Consider the following 22569-nt stretch of genomic DNA (forward strand, 5'->3'; position numbering starts at 1 on the left):
GGCACTGCCTGTCAAGCAGGCTTGTCTAGCTCTAAACAGCCTCATTCGTGTGTATCAAAACTACCTGAATTCAATCAAGAGTCATTAACAGAGAAGCTTTTCCACAGATTTATTGCACATTCATTACAAAAATCATTGGTTCAAGTTTCCATTCTAGAGGATAGTCAGGAACAGGCGGCAGCCTCTACAATATACAGGGTCCCTACAAATAAACAGAGCCTGGCATAACTGAAGAGATTTGATGTAGAACCGTGTGCCAAAAGCTTATCTGTTCTGCCCCAAATAGCTTAAAAAAAAGTCTCCCCAAAACAGGCTTTGCAGAAACCATAAAAACAGGAGCTGAATACGTCATTACAGCAGTGATTAGTACCATCTTCTCTTGGATATCCATTTGTTTTGCAAGCCTCAAAAGACAACGGGTTTAGCGACACTCCGCTGTGCAAGTACAGTGTCGTTTCTTAGCCTACCAGGAATTGAGAGATTTCCAAGGCAGACAGGGTTGTTATGGTCACCTTGTCAGACCTCCTGTAAAGCAGGCCACAGACTTTCAGTTGCTTTGTCTTGCAGTGAGCACAACAACTTGTGACCAGCAGGAATAGGTGACTCAGCCAGCAACCACTGCCAATGCAGAGGGCAGGAGGTGGCCATGCGAGCCCTGCTGACATTGGCAAGGCCATACCAGAGAACAGCAGCGAAAGCGTACAGCTCCTCTGCCAGGGAATGAAGTGGTGAGATAGCACCACCCAAGTTGTTTTAACACCTTTTTTTTTCCCCCCTTAAAAATGTATGCCTTGATTCAGGGTCCAACTTCCACCCACTGGAACATGTTTTACCTTTATCTGCCAAAAATCGAGATCCACACTCTTCAAGTAGATATCTGAAAGGGTAAAACACACAAGTATCAGAGCAGAGGTATGAGGATGCCTGAACCTCCCAACACAGCCTTTAATGCAGAAAGACTGCTGGTGAACCCAACGATTCTGATGAAAGCAGATGTTCTGTTGTGAACAGTCTTACGCCTCCCCACTCGCAGCTTTCACCTCAAGTGTTTAAACCATACCTGTATCCTGGTGCCAGGATTAGCCGTTCCCCTCAGATGATACAAGAACCCAATCCAAACTATTTTTCAGCTGGTGAACTGCCCTGGGAGTCCCCAGGACTTCACAGCCCTCCCGCGGGACGGCTGCAAGGACAGATTTTCTGAGCCAAATGCGAGGTGCTCGGACACCCTTGGCGTGGGACTCTATGGGTACCAAACAGCTCCATCATTATGTTGCCAGCTCGATGAATCTGTTGAGAACGCAGGCCTGATGGCTAAGTCCGGAGCAACCTGCTCAGCAGAATATGACTCAGTGGTCATTGCCAGGCATGGTACAGGACAGCTAAGGCAGAAACAGAACTATCTGAAAAAAGAACAAATAAGCAGTAATTGGCTACTGGTTAAAAACAATATGGGAAGTGAGTTTGCATGTTTCTGTTTAATAAAAGCTTCACCTGTCAGCAATAACCCAAGCATTTCCTGCCTTAGGAATCCCAACCCTGTCACTTAAATATTTATACAGCAAGGAAAAGGCATGAACAACCTGAATTTTTTTAAAACCAGCTGTCACTGTGAATTACCTTTATATAAATCCTTCACAGGGAGGCCACCACTTCCACTACAGGGTCTATTGATCAGACCAGTACGGCACCCAAACTGGAAGTTCACATCAACCTCGTCTTTCTGTGTAAGTCCACCAGGCAGAGGGAAGTGCAGTACACCTGTAAGACTGTGAGTAAGGGCCAAACCCTGTACAGAACTGGAAGCTGTGTTTGACAGTAAAAGGGCAGTCTCCTACCAAAGCTAAAGGGCATTAACAGGTCCAGCACGGTACCCTAGAGCAGACTAACACTAAGTGTATTTGGTTTATCTAGATTCCTGGGTATAGCACTCGTCTTGGAGAACTGTGTTGAGCTGTCGATCTGAGACCTATTTCTTTGCATTGAAAGGTGGCTCAGATGAGGCAAAACCAGTTCTCATCTCTGGCCTGTCTACAGGAACTCTGGCTCACTGCTGAACTAGATCATGTGAAAGGACAACAGTCAATTAAAAACGAGTTGTCCTTGTCTCTGACAGTGAGTTATGTGCTGCAAGATGCATTCTTCCTGGTACCTGTAGGCGTTTTTCTTCCTGTTCCCTTTCACTATGTGCACTTACTGGCACGCAGCAAAATTCATCTTCTGTGAAGGACTGGAGCTCATGCCTAAAGCTCTGGTATTGGCCACCTGAACCCCACAGGCTGCCCTGATTTGCAGCAGTGATCTATGCATCCCTGCAGAGCTTGCAGCAGCAAGAACAAAGGATGGGATACCCCCAACCACGCCTCAGGCAGCAGCCAACTGGGGACTTTGCCAGGGCTGCCCAAAGGCCCTTGGGCTTAGGAGGAGTTACCCTCTAACCCCTTTAGGCTGGGCAGAAAGGATCACTTTTTCCAATTCCCTTCTGTTCCCTCTTGATTTAAAGTATCACTACACGTTGTTGCCACTGGAGGGCATCACACGAAGCCCTTTCACAAGGCTGCATCGGTTATCACAGGTTTACACAAACAGTCTATGGCTAAACAGACACTTACAGTTTCCAAACTGGTTACCATAATCCTGCAGCTCGTCCAGAGTCCCTTCTCACCCAGTCCTGGAGCCGGGAACAACGGGACCCACAGGCCTGTGAGCAAAAACACACAGGGGAGACAATGTCAAAAGCACAAATACAACAAAGGGCAACACAACAGCCCCGAAATACAATTTAGGGTGTTCAATTCAAACCAAACACACCCACCATTTTCTACAGAAATGCCTGACTTTTAACTTGCTCCCTCTAATTGCCATTAAAACCTTGTAGGTAGATGAAGTAGGTCCTGACTTTATCTCACAGGCAGGCCTTGTTCTTCCACCATTTAATTTAGGAGGATAGTATCAGTGGAGTCAATATAATGTCACTGGCTCCACTTTCTTAGTCCTCCAGATGAATCTCCATAAGAAACTCCTGGGAAGTCTCAGGAACTGACTGTGCTCTTCTAAAGGAGACTGCAGAGCCTAACCACCCAGCCTGCCTTCCTGGCCTGGAAGACAATTCCCTATTCCTGCCCTCAAACTCAGCTGGATCTTTGTAACTGCCCACTTCTGTTTTCCAACAGTAACCAACACTACTCATTAGCAATGCACAGCAAAGCAGCCAGGGACCATGCAAAGGTGAGGCTCTGCTTCCCGTTCAGTTCAGCACCTGGACTCCACTGACTCACTGCGCAGTCCTGGGACAGCCCAGGACGCAACGCTGACTTTTTGTTAAATGTTCTCTCCGTTGCTTTATGCTGGTGTGCTCAATTGCCAGTACATATTGGGACTCAGCTGTCCTGGCCCCAGCTTACTTAAACTTTTTCCAACCAGGCTTATGTTTTAAGCTTTACATATGCAAGCAATACCGAGACCACAAACTGCTTCACAAAATGGCCGTAAGGGGCTGCACTCTCTGCCAAAAGGATGCTTATCCCACAACTGGAGGGAATAAAAGTGTTTTTCTGCAGACGCAAAGCTCTGGCTTAAACACAGCACCAGAGAGGCTGCAGCAGCGAAGAGCGGGGTCTCAAGCTACTTCATAAAACCAAACCCACCGGCAGCCCCTCCGCACGCGGGGCCGGTCACGCTGCTGCAGGCAGCAGGGCCCGGCGGGCATCGCAAGGGGCCGGGCAGCGCTTACCTGCCGCCCTGGGGAAAGGGCTGCGGGCAGAGGCGCCTCTTCACCAGTCCCGGCACGGCAGTGGCCGCGGGGATTTCCACGCGAGATGCACACCACGGCGGCAGATCCTGCAAGGCGACACACGGGTAGTAAGACAAACGCAGGCAGGAGGCAGAGAGCGCCGGGAGCGCCGCGGGCGGCTCCTGCTCTGGGAGCGGGGAGGCCGGGCCTCGCAAGGCGCCCACCGCACAAGGGACCCGCTCTGGCGGGAAGGAGACGAGGCCCGGCCCGGCTCCACGGGGCAGTTTACCCTCCACAAGGCCTGCGAGCGGACCGAGGGCGAAAACCGCCTTCCCTCACAGGAGGCCGTTTCCGAGCGCCGCCGCGGGCCCGGGGCGAGCTCCGCGGGGCGAGCTCCGCCGGCCACCGCGCGGTCGCTCTCCCGCCGCCGGCCGGCTGCCCTCGGGCACCTAAACCCGCCGCGGGCAGGGCAGAGAAGAGGCTCCGCCGGGGCGGGGGCGCGGGCACCCCCCCGCCGCCACGAGGGATCCCCTCCCGCCTCACCTCGTGCCGCCGCCATTTCCTGCGGGCGGAGGCCCCGCCCCGCGCCGCCGGGAGAGGCCGCCCAGCGCCGCTTCCTGCCCGGGCGCGGCGGGGGGCGGGCGGGCACTTGCCGCCGGGGGGGGGCGGTTCTTTCTTTGCTTGGATAAACGTGACTTTACAGCCGGGCGCCGGGCGGGCGCTGCCTTCCCTTCGCCGGCGTGGCAGTGGCCCAGGGCGGGGGGAGACGACTCGTGCTGTACTCTGGGTGGGAGCTCTGTGCCGGCGCGGTCCCCGCCTGCCGCTGGCCACGCGTCAGCCCTCCTGCCGCCGGTCCCGGGGGAAATGGCGGCTGCGGAGGCGCCCGGGGGTCGGCGGGAGCCGCCCGGACTGCGCCCGCGTCGCCGGAGGCGGCTGGTTCAGGACGGCACAGAAACAGCAACCGAGCCGAGCTGACCCTAGGGCCCGCCTCAGCTTCAGTAACGCCGCGTTCTCCCGAGAAGTAATTGACCAAGCCCGAGTCCGCCCCGTACCGCACCCTACCTGACCGTCGGCCGGGCAATGGAACGTTTTTTTCCAGCGATGGCTCTGTCTATAGCTCATTTGCTGCCTCCTGCAGCCCTCTCCCAAACGCCACCATCTTGTGTAACACCTGCTTATCTTGTCCGTCTCCTTTTCTCCCGATAACTGATCTGATCCTGCAGATTTAAGCATGTGAATAACATCCTGCTACTGGGTCGGGCGAGCGATTTCCTTTCCCCCCCGCTCGGCACAGCTCTGGCATGGCTGAGTGACAGCCACCAGCTCTCAGCAACCGTAGCAGCCAGTGGGTTTCCACCAGCGGGCTGGGGCCATGACAAAGCTGCTGAGTTATCTCAACCCCTGGGGCAGGTGGTCCACAGCTCCCAAATCCACCTGCGTGGACACCCATCATCCAGGCTGGGCTGAGCCAAAAGTAGCATGTAGAATCCCTCTATTTGGAGGTATTTTGCAGCCAGTTGGATACACTCAAGTTTTCTCTCAACCTCTGAACAAAACTCCTTATGTTCCATCAGTGTTGGAAAGCGCATGGTCAGGAATGCCTGCGGCCACCCCAACATCTCCTGCCCTGTCCTACTCCCATGCTGACCTGAAAGCTGCAGCTACACTGCTGGAGTAAACCCATTTATTGTGCCTGTGCAGTGACAGTCAGATATATTTCATGGCCTGTTGATGAAGTGAACATTGAATAGCCTCGCCATTTATAATCTGAGTTTGTAAAGCTTTCTTGTAGCAAGAATCAGTAGCAGCCCTGCTTGCCTTCACTCCTTTGGTGTGGCTTTTCCTGCCTCCAGTTAAGCACCTGGTGCATTTAGTATGGGCCTAGGCTTTGGGAGAGCTTCAGTATTCCCAGACTAAATTGTTTCATGTCTTACAGGTTGGCCCACCACCAGCCAGGCTGGCCAGCCCAACCCGAAGCCTTTTTTGTGCGTTTGCCCCTTTCTGCCGCAGTGCATGGTTAGGAGGGCTCAGCTATTCATGAAGCTGCAGCTTGCTCTCTTCTCTGGGCCAGCTGCACTCCTGGGTTTCACTGCACTCCTAACTCCTCAGGGCCTCCCAGGACAGCCAAAGGCAGGAAAAACAGCCATGGGAGGAAGAGCTGGGGAGCGGGTGGTTGCTGAGGCCCAGCGCAGAGGCAGCTGTCACAGGTAGGGACAAGCTGCTGGGCTTCATTCATAACTCTTTATTGTTGCACAAGGCAAAGAAATAGCCAGAGGTGAAGAGCAGTAGCTGTAAGCCACCTCTGCAGTCTCCATATTCTGGAGGTAACAAAGCTCTGCTTGGCCTCAGCAAAAGAAAAACAAATTGCTCATCAGACTCCTCTTCCAAGCAAAGCAAACACTTCGCCTCCTGCCCTTGAAATAAATGGCTTATCAAAGAGCAATATCTCATCAAAGCCTCTTTCAAACCTGGGCTAACTACTGTTCATGCTATAATTAACTGGAGGCAATTTGGGAAGGGGAGGTAGGGGGCTTTGATTCCTCTGACATGAAAGCTTTAAAGAAGAGAAAGAAGTCATAGTATCGACCTGTGATGCCATGGCATACAGATAAAAGCCTAGCTGTCATTTTTGCCTGCAGAGCCTCACTGTGACTTCAGCAGCCTGACTTTGGGGTAGCTCAAGCCTGATTTATGAACTGCAGTTTTCCCCCTCCAGTCCCACAGAGCATGACCTTTCCTCCTCTCCAACACCCCACAAAGGCAGGGAGAAAAAGTCACGTTGCTTCCCACACATGGAAGCACATAGTCTACAGTGATGGTTTATTAAGCCCAAAATTTCTGAGTATGCCCAAAGAGATCCCTTGTATTGACATACAGGAAAGGACACTTAAGAAGCAATCCGACTTCCTCACAGCCTGTCAGACATAAAAGAAAACCTTTGTTCCTGGTGGAGGATTTCAAATTCAGCATCATCATTGTTGCAACCTGTTCTCTTGCTTTGCATTCTTCTGTCTGTGCATTAACCCTAGAGTTAATATCTGGCTCTTAAAAGAGTTAAATAAGCCAAAAGGTCAAAGGATAGACAGACAAAAATACAAATACATATACAAAGATCTGTTTAAATTAGAAATTGATATTACTTTTTTCTTTTGCTGCACATGGAAGAGCAACCATCGGCTTTTAGGCTGTGTGGTGCCCTCTTGGTCCCTCAGTGGCTTTCTGCGCTTTGTTAGCGTTATCTTGGCTGACACTGGGTCAGCTCAGTTGCGAAGCTATGAAGAGCAGGCCTGTGCTGGGGGCTTTCTGTGCTTACAGCACTAGTATCAAACTGAAGAAAACCTAAGCTCAGGAAGCAGCTGATCAGAAGAGGTGGGAGTAGGTCTGAACTTTGCTCAGCCACAGCACCGTGGCATTTGAGGTACAGACTATAATAATGTGACCGCGTATTTCCAACCAATCTTAGAGCAGACTTCCTTCAGAAAGCCAAAATGATCTAAGAGGTGGATCCGTGGGTAAAAAGTAACACCTAAGAGGCAGATTATGAACTGAACTAAGCCAATGAAAGTGAAGTGGTGAACAGAGTTAAACCCAGCTGGCGGCCGGTCACGAGCGGTGCTCACCAGGGCTCAGTACTGGGGCCGGTCCTGTTCAATATCTTTATCAACGATCTGGACGAGGGGATCGAGTGCTCTCTCAGTAAGTTTGCAGATGACACCAAGTTGGGCGGGAGTGTTGATCTGCTCGAGGGCAGGAAGGCTCTGCAGAGGGACCTGGACAGGCTGGATCGATGGGCCGAGGCCAACTGTATGAGGTTCAACAAGGCCAAGTGCCGGGTCCTGCACTTTGGCCACAACAACCCCAGGCAATGCTACAGGCTTGGGGAAGAGTGGCTGGAAAGCTGCCCAGAGGAAAAGGACCTGGGGGTGCTGGTTGACAGCCGGCTGAACATGAGCCGGCAGTGTGCTCAGGTGGCCAAGAAGGCCAACGGCATCCTGGCCTGTATCAGAACTAGTGTGGCCAGCAGGAGCAGGGAGGTGATCCTGCCCCTGTACTCGGCACTGGTGAGGCCGCACCTCGAATCCTGTGTTCAGTTTTGGGCCCCTCACTACAAGAAGGACATTGAGGTGCTGGAGCGTGTCCAGAAGAGGGCAACGAAGCTGTGAAGGGCCTGGAGCACAAGTCTGATGGGGAGCGGCTGAGGGAACTGGGACTGTTTAGTCTGGAGAAGAGGAGGCTGAGGGGAGACCTCATTGCGCTCTACAGCTACCTGAAAGGAGGTTGTAGTGAGGTGGGTGTTGGTCTCTTCTCCCAAGTAACAAGCGATAGAATGAGAGGAAATGGCCTCAAGTTGCGCCAAGGGAGGTTTAGATTGGACATTAGGAGAAATTTCTTTACTGAAAGAGTGGTCAGGCCTTGGAACAGGCTGCCCAGGGAAGTGGTTGAGTCACCATCCCTGGAGGTATTTAAAAGACGTGTAGATGAGGCACTTAGGGACATGGTGTAGTGGGCATGGTGGTGTTGGATTGACGGTTGGACTCGATGATCTTAGAGGTCTTTTCCAACCTTAATGATGCTATGATTCTCTGATTCTAAGTATAACTTCACCAAAATCAGTGCGTTGGGAAGGTTTTTTACTTCTAAGTCCTGAGGTGGGGCTACTGGTGGGCAGATGTTTCTCTGTGGGATGCTAAGTGGGAAAAAACCCCCAAAGTCCCTTTTTTCAGACCACCTTCTAGAAACACTATTGACTCTTGTTACAACAAAAGCAACACAAATACCACTTTGCTAATACATACTGAGCCAGACTTAAACATGTCACTGATATTTATTTAACAAATATTGATAGGTATGTACTCTGATGTGGTTCAAAGAACACTTGTTTATTTAAAACAGCTTATTTTAAAACAAGGCTTTTTGTTTTCTTTCTTTTTTTGTTCCTGGCATGATACAGCAGCTAAAACTTTCTGCTTTCTGACCTTGGCTTGTCAGAGATTTGTCATAACAGGGGACAGCATATTTGCACTGAGTCTGCCAGCATGGATTTTCAGGGGCTGGGAGAGGCTGCTCACTTTTAGGGCTTGGTTGTATGGTGAGGAGAATTTCATTCTGCTGTCATGATGTCCTGAAAACTGTCTATTCATGCAATTGGAGTCCTTCTCCCTAACTATCCCCAAAAGCTGTGTCTGATGTTATGCATGCCATTCCCAGCCCAGTCTCGGTGGGGTGGCTGGGCATCTTGCCTGTTTCTTAGCACTTACATTCATGCTATATCATTGCAGTCTTTCTTACTTACGGTAAACAGTGTCTGAAATAGCTGGCACCACCCACCGCTGGGGACAGGCGCTGGGACTCCGTGTGCACACGCCGATGGCACTCGGCACTCCCGCGAGTCTCACTGAGGTCAGGACAAAGTGGGGCGGGAGGACAGATTTCTGGCTTCTCAGGAGCTCTGACCAGTATCTCTGTAAAGTGGCAGCGACAAGTCGTTATGAAAGCACCTGCTTTCTAAATTTCTCTTCCCGCTTTTTTTGAAAGTCAGCATGGTTCAACCCAGAACCCTCAGCAGCAGCCTGGCAGCTCCCAGGACCAGGGTTTGCCATGGGCTGGATGCCAACAAGCCACTGTGCTTCCTTGCAACTTGTTTTACCCACCTGCAGAAGGGCTCTGTGGGTCTTCTTGTAAAGCACTTAGGGATCTGTAAAGGAAAAATTTCATTTTCAGTAAAGAAAAATACTACAAGCAAAGTAACATTTTTATTTTAGGCAAAAAGGGACAGTTCTTGCTGGAGGTGCAAAGCAATATTCCTCACACGTTCCACACTGCAAATACCAAGGGAATCTCATCAAACATATTCCATTTCATCTTTAGGCTGAAGACAAAGCCGTACCTCCTCCCAAGGAACTAGGGAGCTGCAGGATCACTAGGATGATGTCATTCTACTTGGTTATAAAACATGCTGCACGCTGAACTTGGCGCTCAGCATGCTCAGGTTGAGCTAAGAGCTAATGTAATGAACTCTGGGGAAGGATTTACATCAAATACCACTTTGGAATATTAAAGACAGACAGGACCCACTTCTCACTTGAATAATTACACACTGGCTAAATTCCTCCTTTCATTTCAAAACCAGGCAATCACCTTTTTCACTTCCTCTCTAAAACTGTGCGCTTTGCTGTGCTATTTCACTACGTCAAGAGAAACGTATGTGATTAAAGGATGAAGTAACTTCTGTTAATTACCATAGACTGAACTAAGAGTAGTCTTAGCTCTAGCAATGACTCTTGCCACTCGAGGGGGGGAGCAAGCAAACCAAGAAAAGAGAGATTCAAATTTCAACAAGTGCCCACAGCTGCTTGTATTTGCTAATGTAACCTCAAAGGCAGAGGTGCCTGCAAACACTCCTGAACTTCAATTCGCATGTGGGAGTACAATACAAACGACCCTGCATACATATTCACACTGCATGCAGTAGTCATGCAGTGCTCACAAGCTGTTTGAGTTAACTATATTTGTATTCTCCTTCTGCCTGTGGATACCAGTGTATGGCTGTCAGCCATTATAGCATATTTTTCCTTTAAATTTGACTTGAATCGGAAAAAGAAGATTTTCTTGTGGTAAAAATTGTTGTTAGCAGCAAGAGTCAGTTTGAAAGGCAGGATTTAGTCCCAGCGTTATGGCTGTGTGTTTGAGGGAGAGCCAAAGCCAGTGGAAATTAAGGGAAGGACTCCTAGCAAATGGGATCAGAAGAAAAATGGAAGACAGAGAAGCTTGAGAGCGAAAAAGTGGAACATCGGAAGACCAGAAGACTGTTTCCTGGCTTGAGAAAGACTTACTGTTAAACCACAGGCAGGGCTTGAAGGTCCAGGACTTCAAAGGTGTTTAGAAGCCTCAAACCCATTTTGCTTAGTGGCTCTGGGTCCTCTGGCCTTTTCTAACTCAGTTGCCTTGCTTCTTAAGAGGCTGCTAACACATAGCTTTGCAGGGTTTGCAAAGCTAAGTTCACTGAGGTTTGTGTGGGAAGTGTGGGAGGAGATTCTTAAAGATGTTAAACAAGGGAAAAAAAGGAAAACATGAGACACTTTGCCCTAGTAACATTCAAAGCAGGCAGCAAGAGAAAGCATTCAGTGGAGTTACAACACGAAAGTCCTTTGCCCACAGAGCCATAGCATCAGCAGAACAAAAAATAGCTGAAGCACCTTGACATCCCCTTTGTTCTGAACCAGCAGTACAGGCTGCACAGGGACATGGCAGTAATTTAAAAGCTCGTTTTCTGCATCCAAACATCACGTCAGGATGAAATGCAATCCATCCTGCTATCATTTAATGAGCACCCCTGGGACCACTGTACCTTGGAGGCATGATGTCACAATGTCAGCAGAGAGATTATTTGTTTTGAAGCTTGTGAATAGCTCCGAGACTTCATTTCAAAGCGCTCCACGCAGGGTCATGACTCAAACCCTTCTGGTCTCACAGAAGGGCACAACTGACTACAGTTTCTGAGCATCCTGTAAGGGATTAGTAGATATTTAATTTTATTATCCTTTCTTCTCTTTTATGTGGGAATGGCTTTGTCATTGCTTCAATTCCTTCATGTTCGTGACACATTTTCTTAAGTGTCATATCAATGATGTCTCTACTGAGATAAGCAGAGAGAGCCACAGCGAAAAGCACTGCAACAAAACCCAAGGCATTCATTCCATTTCAGGTGATTTTTAATTTATATATAGCCATTGGGAAAATCGTAGTATGAAAGCCATCTTTAGACCTGTGACGTGGTAGCTGTTCATGACACCTGCTGGTTTCTCTTTTTGTAAGAACAAGCAATTATTACTCAGAATTTTATACCTATTCCTTGAAGGGACCAAGATATTCATCTCGGGCAATTTGCTGAGAAGCCAACTTTTTTTTTTTACCAGATCATCATAGTTCAGACTCACCTGGAGGCAACTAAAGTGATACCTAGGTTTAGCAGCAGTATTACCTGACTGAAAATATGCAGCATGGAAAATAGAGCCAATCATTCTGAATGGGTCATTTAATGCTGAATTGCTGAACCTTGTTCAGTTTTAAAACACAAAGCTTTAAGATTAAAACCCCGGAGGTGCATAAAGGACCTCTCCTTCATCATGTCTACCTTGGAATTTACTCTTGTATTAGCATTAAAGCAAGAACACATGAAAAGTGCAGACACTGTATAAGACTGCCAGCCTGTCTGAAATTGGGAATAACTTCAATCATACTGTGAGTTTATTCCAGTGTTTCCCCTTCCATGGTGAAGGACCATCAGTAAAGCCATGGTTTCTGTCCCAAGCAGAGCTCCATCACTGAGTGACAGTTCAAAAAGCATGGGAAGAGATACTAAACGGGAGAGGGTTCAGAGGACAGGGCATGTGATGTTGCTATGTAATCCTGGAGAAGAAAGGAAGGGGATCTGGAATGGCTGAAGAATTTGCAATGGGATCCAAAGACATCTGGATCCCGGAGCGATGAATATCGCATTAGAGCTATTACTGCTCCACAGCGAGGCCCTTCCTGCTGCATGGGCAGCAGCCTGGAATTGCCCCCACTGAACCTGCACAGCCTCACACTGCACAGAAGGCTTAAGAGGTGTAGCTTGTAGAGGGAAGCTCAGTGGGAAGAGATCTTGGGTGAGGAACAGGCATGGTGGTTCCAGACTTCGATTATAATCTGCCCCTGGCAACAGTGAAATTTAGATGGACAACCGAACGAACAGAGCTGCATTCAGTGGCTGCAAATCAGTGTTTTATGTTAACTGAAATTATTGTACACCAACATGGACATAAACCTGGCTGATACAGAGGGTTGATTAGCACAGCTCTACACTCCAACTAATGGCATTGAAAATGCAGTGTGAATTTCAGGGAATTAATCATATTGATCACATCTTTTCAATCATGATGCATCAGGCATTTTTACAGCAGATTAAATTAACTGCTTTTACCATTCATTAATATAACCCAGAATATTAACTATGCTTATGAAGAAAAATTTTTACCCCCTTCCTGCAGACATTCTTTGGGCCCATATGCTGTTACTTTTCCTCTCCTATCCTCATTGCAGCAGGTAAGTGGAGGAGATATTGACGGTGTGGTGCAGCTTCCCTCTATTGGAGCCAGAGTAGCTTTTCCTTGAACTAGGCACAGGAGCCTGCATGCAATGGAAGACATTAACGCCAGGTGGCAAATTACAGCTGATTACAATAGGTGCATGTATAGGGAAACACAATGTAATATTGCCAGGAAAACAACATATCTGGCAGCCAACTCTCCCTCTCCTTGCATGTTCCCTTTGAAAATAGGATACTTGTTTTTTTCAGCCTTCAGTGGAAATGTATCTGCTCTTTCAGTATCGATTGTAGAACCCCTGGAAGATCGACAAGGACCTCTGTCCTGCTACTGTCAGTGAGACAGTGGCATGGTCTGGGCGCTCCTAGGCAGGATCTGAGCCCCACTGGCTTAGGCAATATACACGCATCAATGAACTAAAGGAAATTATGAAAGGGAATTCCCTGCCCCGACAGCACAGAACCTGAATTCTACGTAGGAAGGGAGAGCACCCAAGCAGGGTAAGGGCAGCACTGGCAGAAAGGCATGACACAAACATGAACAGGAATGAGCTACAAATGGTGGTGACCCATGAGTCTCATCGGCTTGGAGAAGAAGGAGAAACATAGAAACAGGTAACACCTGGAGAGGCCACCTGTTTCTTTCTTACCTGCTTTAAGGCTCCTACTGCTGCAGTCCCTGAACTGCTGCATCATCCACCTCTCCCCTGCTTGCGCTTCTTCAGGAATGGTTCAAAATGCCTCTAAAGTCAATTGCCTCTGTACTGACAACAGTCAGCAATTCTTTCAGTGCTTTTGGAGTGCTTTTCTGCCTACCGGGAAGGCTGACTGGATGCTCTTCTAGTCCTTCAGTGGAATACAGCGTGGCACTGCTTTTAGCTGTGAAGAGACTTGTCCAAGGGCACACAAGGGTTTGGTGGGCTTGCCAAGGGCAGGCCACAAACACAGGGGCTTGCCAGCCATATACCTTTCATCACCCTTATGCCAGTCCAACCCCCCCAACCTTTCCCTTCCCCAGACAGCAAGTATCTTAGTTATTTTTAAAAGAATTTCATGTATCTATTAGTCTGCAAACTACAAAGTAAATATACATTTCAAATGAAATGGCTAGGACTTTGACACTTCTTAAAATATACATTTTATTATTTTCTGGTGTTTGCTATGAAGGTTTCATTCAAATTGTGAAGGTACACAACCTTTACAAACTTCTTGAGTTAAAGGGTTTTTTTGGTGGTTTGATGTTTCTTTCATGGCAGAGGAAAATACATAGGCTATAAAACGTTGAAATTCATTAGATGTTTAGTATTACCTCTTCATATATGCTGTGGAATGCTTTGTAGAAATACTATATAAAATAAGGCAGACTTTGACAGGGAATTCAGTCATAAAATTTCATGGGAGAAAACAAAAAATTCCAACATATTATTATTTTTGTAGCCAAGGGAAGATCAGGTGGTTGTCACTGGTTTGTGGGAGAACTACTGCAGTTCTGGTGCTCAGACAGTATAGTTTATTCTACTATTCTCAAGTGAGACCTTTTCAATAAAACTTATTTTAATTAACATAAATCAGACAATATTTAAACATACACATCTATCCTTACAGTGCAATAAAAATGTATCATTGTATAGTATTTTGTATTTGCATTATGAAAATAAAAGGTCTGTACATCAATTAAATGTATATTAATGAGTATGAATCATGTAAATTTGTAATGCATCTAAAGTTGGCTTTGGCTTTTAAGTATTTATAAATTCATAGAAAATATTGAACATCTAACAAAATAAATAAAACATATCATTTTAATCATAGATGCTAACGATCAACCTCAAAAATTCTTGTGTTATTTTTTACATTTGCTACTAAATTTCTTAAAGAGAACTCACTTTCAGTAGTGCTCAGAAGTGAATGATTGCACCTTCTGTGATGTGAAAAAATAGAGTACATCTATTTTTCATAGATCAAAAATTCCTTCAGAGAGTTGCATTTTAAATGTCTGATTGTTCTACGTAACTGTCTTAAGTGCTTATAAAAAGCATGTAGCTTTCTCATAAAAGTGGTGAGTCTCTATTAATAGATATTTCTTTTTCACTTGCAGGATTGAGGATTAAGCAAAATCTTCTAGTGAATGTCCTTTTTATGAGGATTCTTCAAGGTCTTCCAGCTTCACATACTGGTATGAAGATATTGCAAAAATATGTTCACTAATAAACCCTCTTCAGTACAAGTACTGCAGCAATCCAGTGTAATTCCACTTGGTAGGCTTATTTCATTGGAGTCCACACATGGTAGTTTGTGGAAGTCAACTGCTGACCTCATGTTCTCTTGAATTTGAAAGTTCCCCAAGCGCATGGGCTAGCCTTACTGTAATACTGAAGAGACCAAAACAAATCTGAAATCACATGAATAAAAGTGAGCTTGAATAAATATGCATCTGGTTAGTAAATTACACACCATGGTCTAATTGCTATTCTGGTGGTGGTCGAAGGCTCCGCAGCTTCCTTTCATCTAGTCCTTTCCAGTATTTAAAGTTATTATCCAGATGCTGCATCAAATTTGGCAGGTCTGCAAATGCTAGGGAAGAAAGGGCAGAGTGTATTTAGTTTGCAGAATTGAAACAGTCACATGATTCTGTCTGCTTAAATATCACTTGAAATGTCTGGGCAACTGTACTAAGTAGGGAAGCTTAAATCTGTCACACTGATACTTGAAATGGTTTTGGCTGTATAGCTCTCATCACTCATGTATCACTCATGCCACTGAGAACAGTTCTGTAAGTCTACTTAATACTGGTATTGCAAGTCCCAGCAAAGGGACCCAGTTTTCCAGGAGGGGCATAGCTAATTATGCTTGTAATTATTCTACTTCATCAAATCTCAGTCACATGTCATGATCTGGCATTCAGGAGAGTCACATTTCTGACCACTTTTACCACAGAGGCAGCACTTGGAAGGAAATAGCTGCTCCCCCAAGCAGTTTCCAGACTGTAGAAATTTGTCTTGAATAATAACTGATATTAACATGGACAAAATGACTGTGCCCAGAGTGCTACCAAGGAGAATATGTTTTGTTCTCCATTTACAGAGAAGCAAGTTTAAAACGAAGAAAATTAAACATTGCCTGAATATAATATACTAAAGAGAAGCCACGAGAATGGCTTGTAGCAGTATCAAGATACTCCCAAGCAATAATGAAATTATTAAGCTTACTTGAACTGCAGAAATCTTCCCTTTTCCCCCCCTTTCTTTAGGAGCCATGAGAAAGCAATTTTATATCACAGTAGTTTCAAATGTTCACTAAATAGTTATCGTCAGGAAATATACCAGAGTTTTGCTTACCGTCCCAGGCATCAAACATATCAGTAATGAAGTAATCAATGAATGATATTTGGGATTTGGGGATGCTGCAAGTATTTCTGTCAAAAACTGGCATCACAACAGGTAAACCTTGCCTCTTTTCTTCATCAGTCTGCAAAAAACACTCTTGTGATTATTCATCTAAGACACGTTCTGTTAATGGGCTTCTTTTAGCAGCAGATTGTTTGGCACTGACTAGAGCATGCAACTGTTAAATAAACAGAGGAATGTGAATAAATCTGAAGAAGCAGCAATTTAATCTTAAGCACCTAGTCGTCTAGGTTTCAGTGAAACAGCAGACAAATAGTGCCTTCCAGTGTTTCCCACAAAGTGATACATTTACTTTCTGCATCTACACACAAAGCTGACCCTAAGTAACTTCACACATTACTGATTAAGTTATGACTGCTTCAGAGCTAAAAGATGCTCAACCATTTTCAGTCTCTGATGGAAGCGACAATCTGTACAACTCAGAGATGGCAAAATATCTTTTTTATCCTCTTTTCCCCCCCTTGAGGTACCAAGTCCCAGTTCCAGTATTTGGTCTATCATCTGTAATAATGACTCTGCCCTCTCCTTTTCCCCATCTTCCTAAAACCTTTCTTCAGCACAGCATGCTAAGGTCTTACAGCATTTCTTGGAGTGAGTGCTGTTCCCATGCTAACACTAGGACCTGATCATCCTATTCCCGAGGCATGGCCAGCACGTGGCACCCTTTCTCTGCCTCTTGTGATGGGAATGCATTTGCAGGCAGAACTCAAAAAGCCCAGCTCCGAACTGAACAACTTGAAAGTTTAAATTTTTCAAAAACTGCACTGTAGAAGTTGTCAGCTTTCATCTGTCTGAAGGCATCTAGTCTTGTATCAGCATGAGTGGTATCCCATCATTTAAAATAAAAAAGTTGTTATTTTTCACATTATGTAACGCAGCCTTAGATGTTCTGGGACACTGGCAGTATATGGACCCTTCTCTTCCATTTTAAAGAGGTGCTCACCTGGAATTTCAGCAGCCCATTTTAGCTGCCTTACCTGTGCAAAGTACTCCTCAGAGATGCGTCCAGCCCACTCTATACACTGTTCTATGGGTCTGCATGGATTGGAAATGTCAGCACACTTTATCAACATGCGTTTGATAAGGATACGGTTTTCAGGAGACGTGAGAACAGTTTTGACTGACTCTCCATCACCATTATTCTGTAACATTTAAGAATTAAAAACAATCCATTAGCAAGGTCTCTGTGCACTTACTCAAAAGCTTTGTGCCTTGGCAATGCTTTCAGCGGATGCTACAGGGATCAGTCCTGCTACTGGCTACCATATTTGATGTCCAACTGAATTTATAGAGGGATTATGAATGTTAGGCACAGCTCTGAACTAGCACTGAACTCCAGTTTCTGGATTCAGTCACTGTCTTTGTGACAGATCTCTCGGGCATCTTTGGGCAAGTCATCTAATCCCTCCATGCCTTATCTGCCTCCTTAAAAGTGTGGAAAGAATCCCTTCATCACTACACACATAGTGATGAGCACTGTGTAGGCAGAAAAATGTAAATCTCTGCTGAAATCCAAGGATTAATGGACTTGCACATTAAGAGTGGAATAGCTGGTTTAAAAAAAAGGACTGACCTGAGATGCACGGTCATCCTCTGCACGCAAACCTCATCAGCATGAGCATCAATCATTCTGACAGCACTGCTACTGTTTGGAGAGTCAGATCCCACATTGCCTCCCAGGCATGCTCCTCATGCCCTTCCACTGGACCCATGTTAGCCCATCAGTCTCTGACCTGACTGGGAATTTTGCTTTCTGAGAGTTTATCAGTATTAAAGCAACGTATTAGAAACATGCTTCCGAACAGCCTCATCTTTCCTCTGCAAGTTTAGGAAAGTTTTCAGCCCACACACAGCTTATATTTGGTTCCCAGGCTGCACATATAAGCGCGTCAATGGTAGTCTATATTTGGAGCCAGCGTACAGCTAATATGAGTAAAGGCTCCAATGATCCAGATTAGAAGCTATTTTCTGTGGAGCTCTGATGAAGTAAGTTTCCAAAGGACAGATTCAGGATTAAAATATCTTTAAAAATTACCTATAAGTACAACATTATTACTTGACTCTTTAGGGATGGGTAGGTACAGAAATTTACAATACCATCTACTCAGAATAGAAATTCTTCGAAGCAAGGAATATACTAGACTTCTCTGGCACCTTACAAGGTCTTGGTCTATAGTCAGAGCAGTGAAGAAGTAACAGTAACAATAATGATAATAATAATAATGTGCCACCAGTTCCTGCGGTATTTTGTACGAAGAGGGAGATACAAAGCAGCAGAAACATTCTGACCTTTTATTAGGACATATTTTTCAGAAGAAAGTTCTTGTGGGGAAAAAAGTTCTTCCTAAAGGAAGAAACTGACAATAATAAAAAAATTATTATTTGGTAGTATACTGGCTCAGAAACACCAGCTCCACAGTTCTCACCAAAATGAGACTCCCAAACCAATTCTTTTCCCTCATTTTTAGATATGTAGAAGGGAAAATACAGAGGAAACAAAGCGAGATGCATACATCTCCAAATGCATGGCAAAATTACATAAGAGAAAGCCAAAAGAAAGTCATGGAAGCTCCAGAAACACAAGCATGGAAATTAAGCACAGAAAATTATTAGAGATCATTCAGGTAAAGACAGTAGAGAATACCCTAGTAGGTAAACCACCAGGAATCAAGAAAGGATGTTCGCTTCTGTGATCTGTTCAAACGAAGGGCACAGTTCTACTTGCTGGATGCGGATGTCTTGGGAATAAAATGTGCTAACTGTGCTTAGTCCCAGTATCCTGCTCAGAGTGCAGAGGTGTCTCTGCATGTCAGATGTTGGCTTCCTGTCATAGGCTTAGGTGACATCATGAAGGGAAATGGGAGGATAAAGGATGCTGGAGCTGGAAAGGATTTTTTTTCAGTTTATGAAACAAAAGAAGAAAGGAAACAAACAGAGCAGCTTCTCAGCATGGCTCTTTGAACAAATATGTATAAAAATAATAAATAAAAAAAATAAGTGGAACTGTCCCATTTGGAACACACGGTTGGCAGCTCAGCCTGCAAACACTACACTGAGTCACCGCCATGACTGGAAACCGGGCCAGGAAACACACGCTGCCGCTGCAACCAGATATACAAGCAGACTTGAAAGAGGATCTGCCAGTGTTGTTCTGCTAGTAACAAGCACAGCAAACGATTTGGTTTACCCACTCACACATTACAGGCCTTTTAATAGGAACCTGCTGAACTGAGAAACTCCCAACCAAAAGAAGGGAAACATTTTGCTCCCTGTTTTCAATAAAAATTATATAGCCTTTGTCTTTCTTCCCATCCTTGGGCAGAATTTGCTGTGAATTGCAGATGCCTTGTGGAGCAGATTATTTCCCTGCAGCCCCTAGGGCTCAAGGGCAGAATTAAACTTTTTTTTATTTCTATATGTCACTGTATTTGCTGAAGCCCCGTTCTTCAGCAGCAACAGCTATTCAGCTCTCCATAACAGGCAAGAAGAGGAGTTTGGCTCTTTGGATGGATGGTGCTGCTCAAAAAACTGCTGCATCCCAATTCTTGGGGCTGGGAGGAGGGGCTCTGCACACCGAGCCAGGCCAGTAGAGAGCCCTCCAGCGGGACCAGGTGCCCGAGAGAGTTACGCACTCCACAAGGTCAGCCGGTGCAGTGCACTACACACAGCAGCAGCAGCTCCCTTGTTCTCCTCCATGTTTCTTCTCCTCCTACGGTGAATGCTGCTACGCTTACCCAGAGAGGTTGTCCAACTGAGGACTTAACAGCCTTTCTCCTAGTTTAGTCAGTAAAACCAGTATCCTACTGGGACTTTGGCTTCACATTCACATAGTTCTTATTAGCATCGCTGGGTGCCAAGAACAAAGCAAATTCTAGCATATGTTCCTGTGGACAAAGGTACTCTCCTCCAATTAAGCTCCAGTCTGCTTCTAATGGGTGAAGAAACAAGACCTGTTCCTCTCCCACCTTCAGATAATAAAAAGACTGCCCTCCCCCATTACACACAACAGTCATAAATGTGGCTTTCTAAAAAACATGGTAAGAAAACACAGAAAAACATTACAGCTCCTACAGGACGTTGCCACCGATGCAAACTTTATTATAACCATTTTTGAAAATCTTCTCTTTGCAAAAAACCATTCCAACAAAATTATACACTGCTCTTACTGGCAACAAAACTGCTCGTTGAAGCTGTTATTGAAACTGGTGTGGTTTTTCAGAATGAGTTCTTAACAGGCAATTTCATTGTGTCCATGGGGTTCCAGATGGCTATTGATTATGTCTATATGATACATAATGCCACCATCATCTATTTTAAAGATTAAAAAAGAAAGTAGACAGAAAAACCATGAATGCTGCCAGGCAGTGCTGAAGGCTCAGGGCCCTCATTTCCAGAGAATGCGCCATATGGCAGTCAATATACCTGCCCTTATGCTGCACCACCAGCGGTTCCCGTTGTGAGTGAGGGAGTAATTCAGCTTCTGTTCTGAGGCAAATCTTGGCTCCTTTGCAGAAATGGCCAACAACAATGCCAAGTCTTGCCACTAGCACTCTTTCCATGGGAGTGACTGGGTTCATCAAAATGGCATTTTTAACAGGAAAATACACAGCCCAAGGTTCTGGTCCCAAGTACAACATCATAGCACTGAAATATTAATAGGATCCAAGTGAGTCCCACTCACCCTCAAAATGCGTGACGACCTTGTTAAGCAGAAGGGCATTCAAACCCAGAAGTGAAAGGCACATTTCTAGTCTCTCTTTCTCCACGTTTCTGATGAACTTACTCACAATACTATGTGGGGATTTCCTACTGCCAAGGGTTCCCAGTCCCTGTCTAGTCATTTTAAGGAGGACTTGCAGTGTTGCTTACCCCATTTTCTTCTAGCGCTGCCAAGGGTTTATTAATGCTGTTGACAAACTTGTTGACATGCTCAAAGTGCTTTGTCATTTCTGTTGCTAAGACCATGTCAATAATGGCTTGGCGAAGGGTTCGATACTCATTCCTGTTTAAAGAAGGAAACAATTAAGAATGCTGGCTGGTTCACAAAGGGCTGCTTGCTAAAACAAGTCTAACAAAAATGCTACAGACCACTTCCGTTGAAAAGAGGTGCTGGGGGAAGAAAGAACAGTAATAGAGGCTTGGGCAGCTGCATCTATGCTGGATGAAGTACCCTTTGGTGTGCAGAGACGTATGTGCTAGAGGCATGACTGGATCTCTAGGAGAAACAGTGCAAGAGCTTGGCAGCAGCAGAGGCACCAGCTACTCAGGAGGGCTGCCAGGACATGCCACACCAGTGTGTTCCCAAGGCTTTTAGCACAGACACTCAGCAGTGGCCCATGCTCCAGCCAAGTTTTCAGCAATACTTTCCTGCTGTATCTTGAGAGGGCCAAGGCAATGGTCACGTCCTCACCTTAAATGCCTTTCTGGGGCTGGAAGAAGAACAACAGGTCCTTCGCTATCCTTCCAATTGCAACAAGGCACTTAATTTTTGACTGATGCTCTGAGACTCTTTCTATCCTTGTTCTACCTGGCAAACATCTACCCACTCAGCCATAGCTTGTCCTCTACGTCCAATGATACAAAATGATTCTTCTAGACTTGCTAACATTAGGATTTACACTAAGTGCCTTAGATAGGGTCTGCCTTTTTATCCACAGGAGAAACTGAAACCATGGGGTTACTCCTAAGTCTGTGCAGGACAGACAGAAGCACTCTACTGTTTTAGAAGCAAACTTCCACAAGGGCTATGGACAGTTATCTACAAGGCACTGCCCTCCTCTAGGATGCTTGTTTGCATTATCTTATGTTATACAGAAGAAAGTGAGAGATGTTAGTGGGTAGGCAAAGACCTTGGGTTTTAAGCTTACCTCTCCATGTTTTTAAATATATTGCATTTGTCATCCCGGGTGGTGAGCTGGAAAGCCAGGGCAGCATGATGGCTCTCCAGCACTGCGGTGTCATTGTAGAGAATTGCTAGCTCACTGCCAGCATTGCACAGGAAAGAATTTGTTCTTCCTGGGTGATCCACATCATGGACTGTGGCAGCAATGAGTGCAGCAACCTCATCAATTGGATCCAAAGTTTGCTGAAAATAGAAGGATGCTTAGTCTTCCTGGCAGACTCACTAGAAACCCTACCCCGTCCATAAGATTAAGCCAAGTTGCTGAGGAATAAAAGCCAGAACTCTGCAGATCAGTAAGGGTCAAATGTTCTAGACAGAGCAATGGAAAATTCATTATAAGCTTCACTGAACACTGCATGACTTTTTTGGCCATTTTGTGCTGCCTGAATTTTGCCTTAACCACACCTTTGCCAAAGCACATCAAATTAAACAAATGCAAAGT

At 45.8% G+C, this 22569-nt stretch overlaps 1 protein-coding gene, 1 long non-coding RNA gene and 1 other non-coding gene across 7 annotated transcripts in view; all 3 read right to left on the reverse strand.

Moving 5' to 3' along the window:
• Positions 1-95: 95 nt before the first annotated feature.
• On the reverse strand, positions 96-4902 carry LOC142086686 (uncharacterized). 4 transcript variants are annotated; one of them, XR_012675218.1, is made up of 7 exons: positions 4277-4336; positions 3734-3840; positions 2613-2701; positions 1621-1761; positions 1061-1403; positions 834-877; positions 96-202 (listed from the first exon to the last, which is right to left on the reverse strand). It is a non-coding gene; the product is annotated as an uncharacterized LOC142086686 (long non-coding RNA). The 4 variants fall into 4 exon arrangements; XR_012675217.1 differs by lacking the exons at positions 1621-1761; positions 4277-4336 and adding an exon at positions 4796-4902; XR_012675216.1 differs by lacking the exon at positions 1621-1761.
• Positions 2871-3001, reverse strand: LOC142086927 (small Cajal body-specific RNA 15). The gene has a single exon (XR_012675285.1).
• Positions 4903-13932: 9030 nt separating the features above from the next.
• Positions 13933-22569, reverse strand: part of PDE8A (phosphodiesterase 8A) — a 127359-nt gene continuing 118722 nt past the window's right edge. The window contains exons 18-23 of one of the 2 annotated variants that reach the window (XM_075159978.1): positions 22093-22310; positions 21095-21227; positions 17203-17367; positions 16157-16286; positions 15273-15392; positions 13933-15190 (exon numbers count right to left, since the gene is read on the reverse strand). In XM_075159978.1, coding sequence (XP_075016079.1) covers positions 15286-15392; positions 16157-16286; positions 17203-17367; positions 21095-21227; positions 22093-22310 — 753 coding nt within the window. In that variant the 3' untranslated portion in view covers positions 13933-15190; positions 15273-15285. Of the gene's footprint in view, positions 15393-16156; positions 16287-17202; positions 17368-21094; positions 21228-22092; positions 22311-22569 lie in introns of both variants that reach the window. The other variant, XM_075159977.1, reaches the window with a different exon arrangement.

Source organism: Calonectris borealis, chromosome 11 (assembly GCF_964195595.1).
Source record: "Calonectris borealis chromosome 11, bCalBor7.hap1.2, whole genome shotgun sequence".
In the NCBI taxonomy this organism is placed as follows: Eukaryota; Metazoa; Chordata; class Aves; order Procellariiformes; family Procellariidae; genus Calonectris; species Calonectris borealis.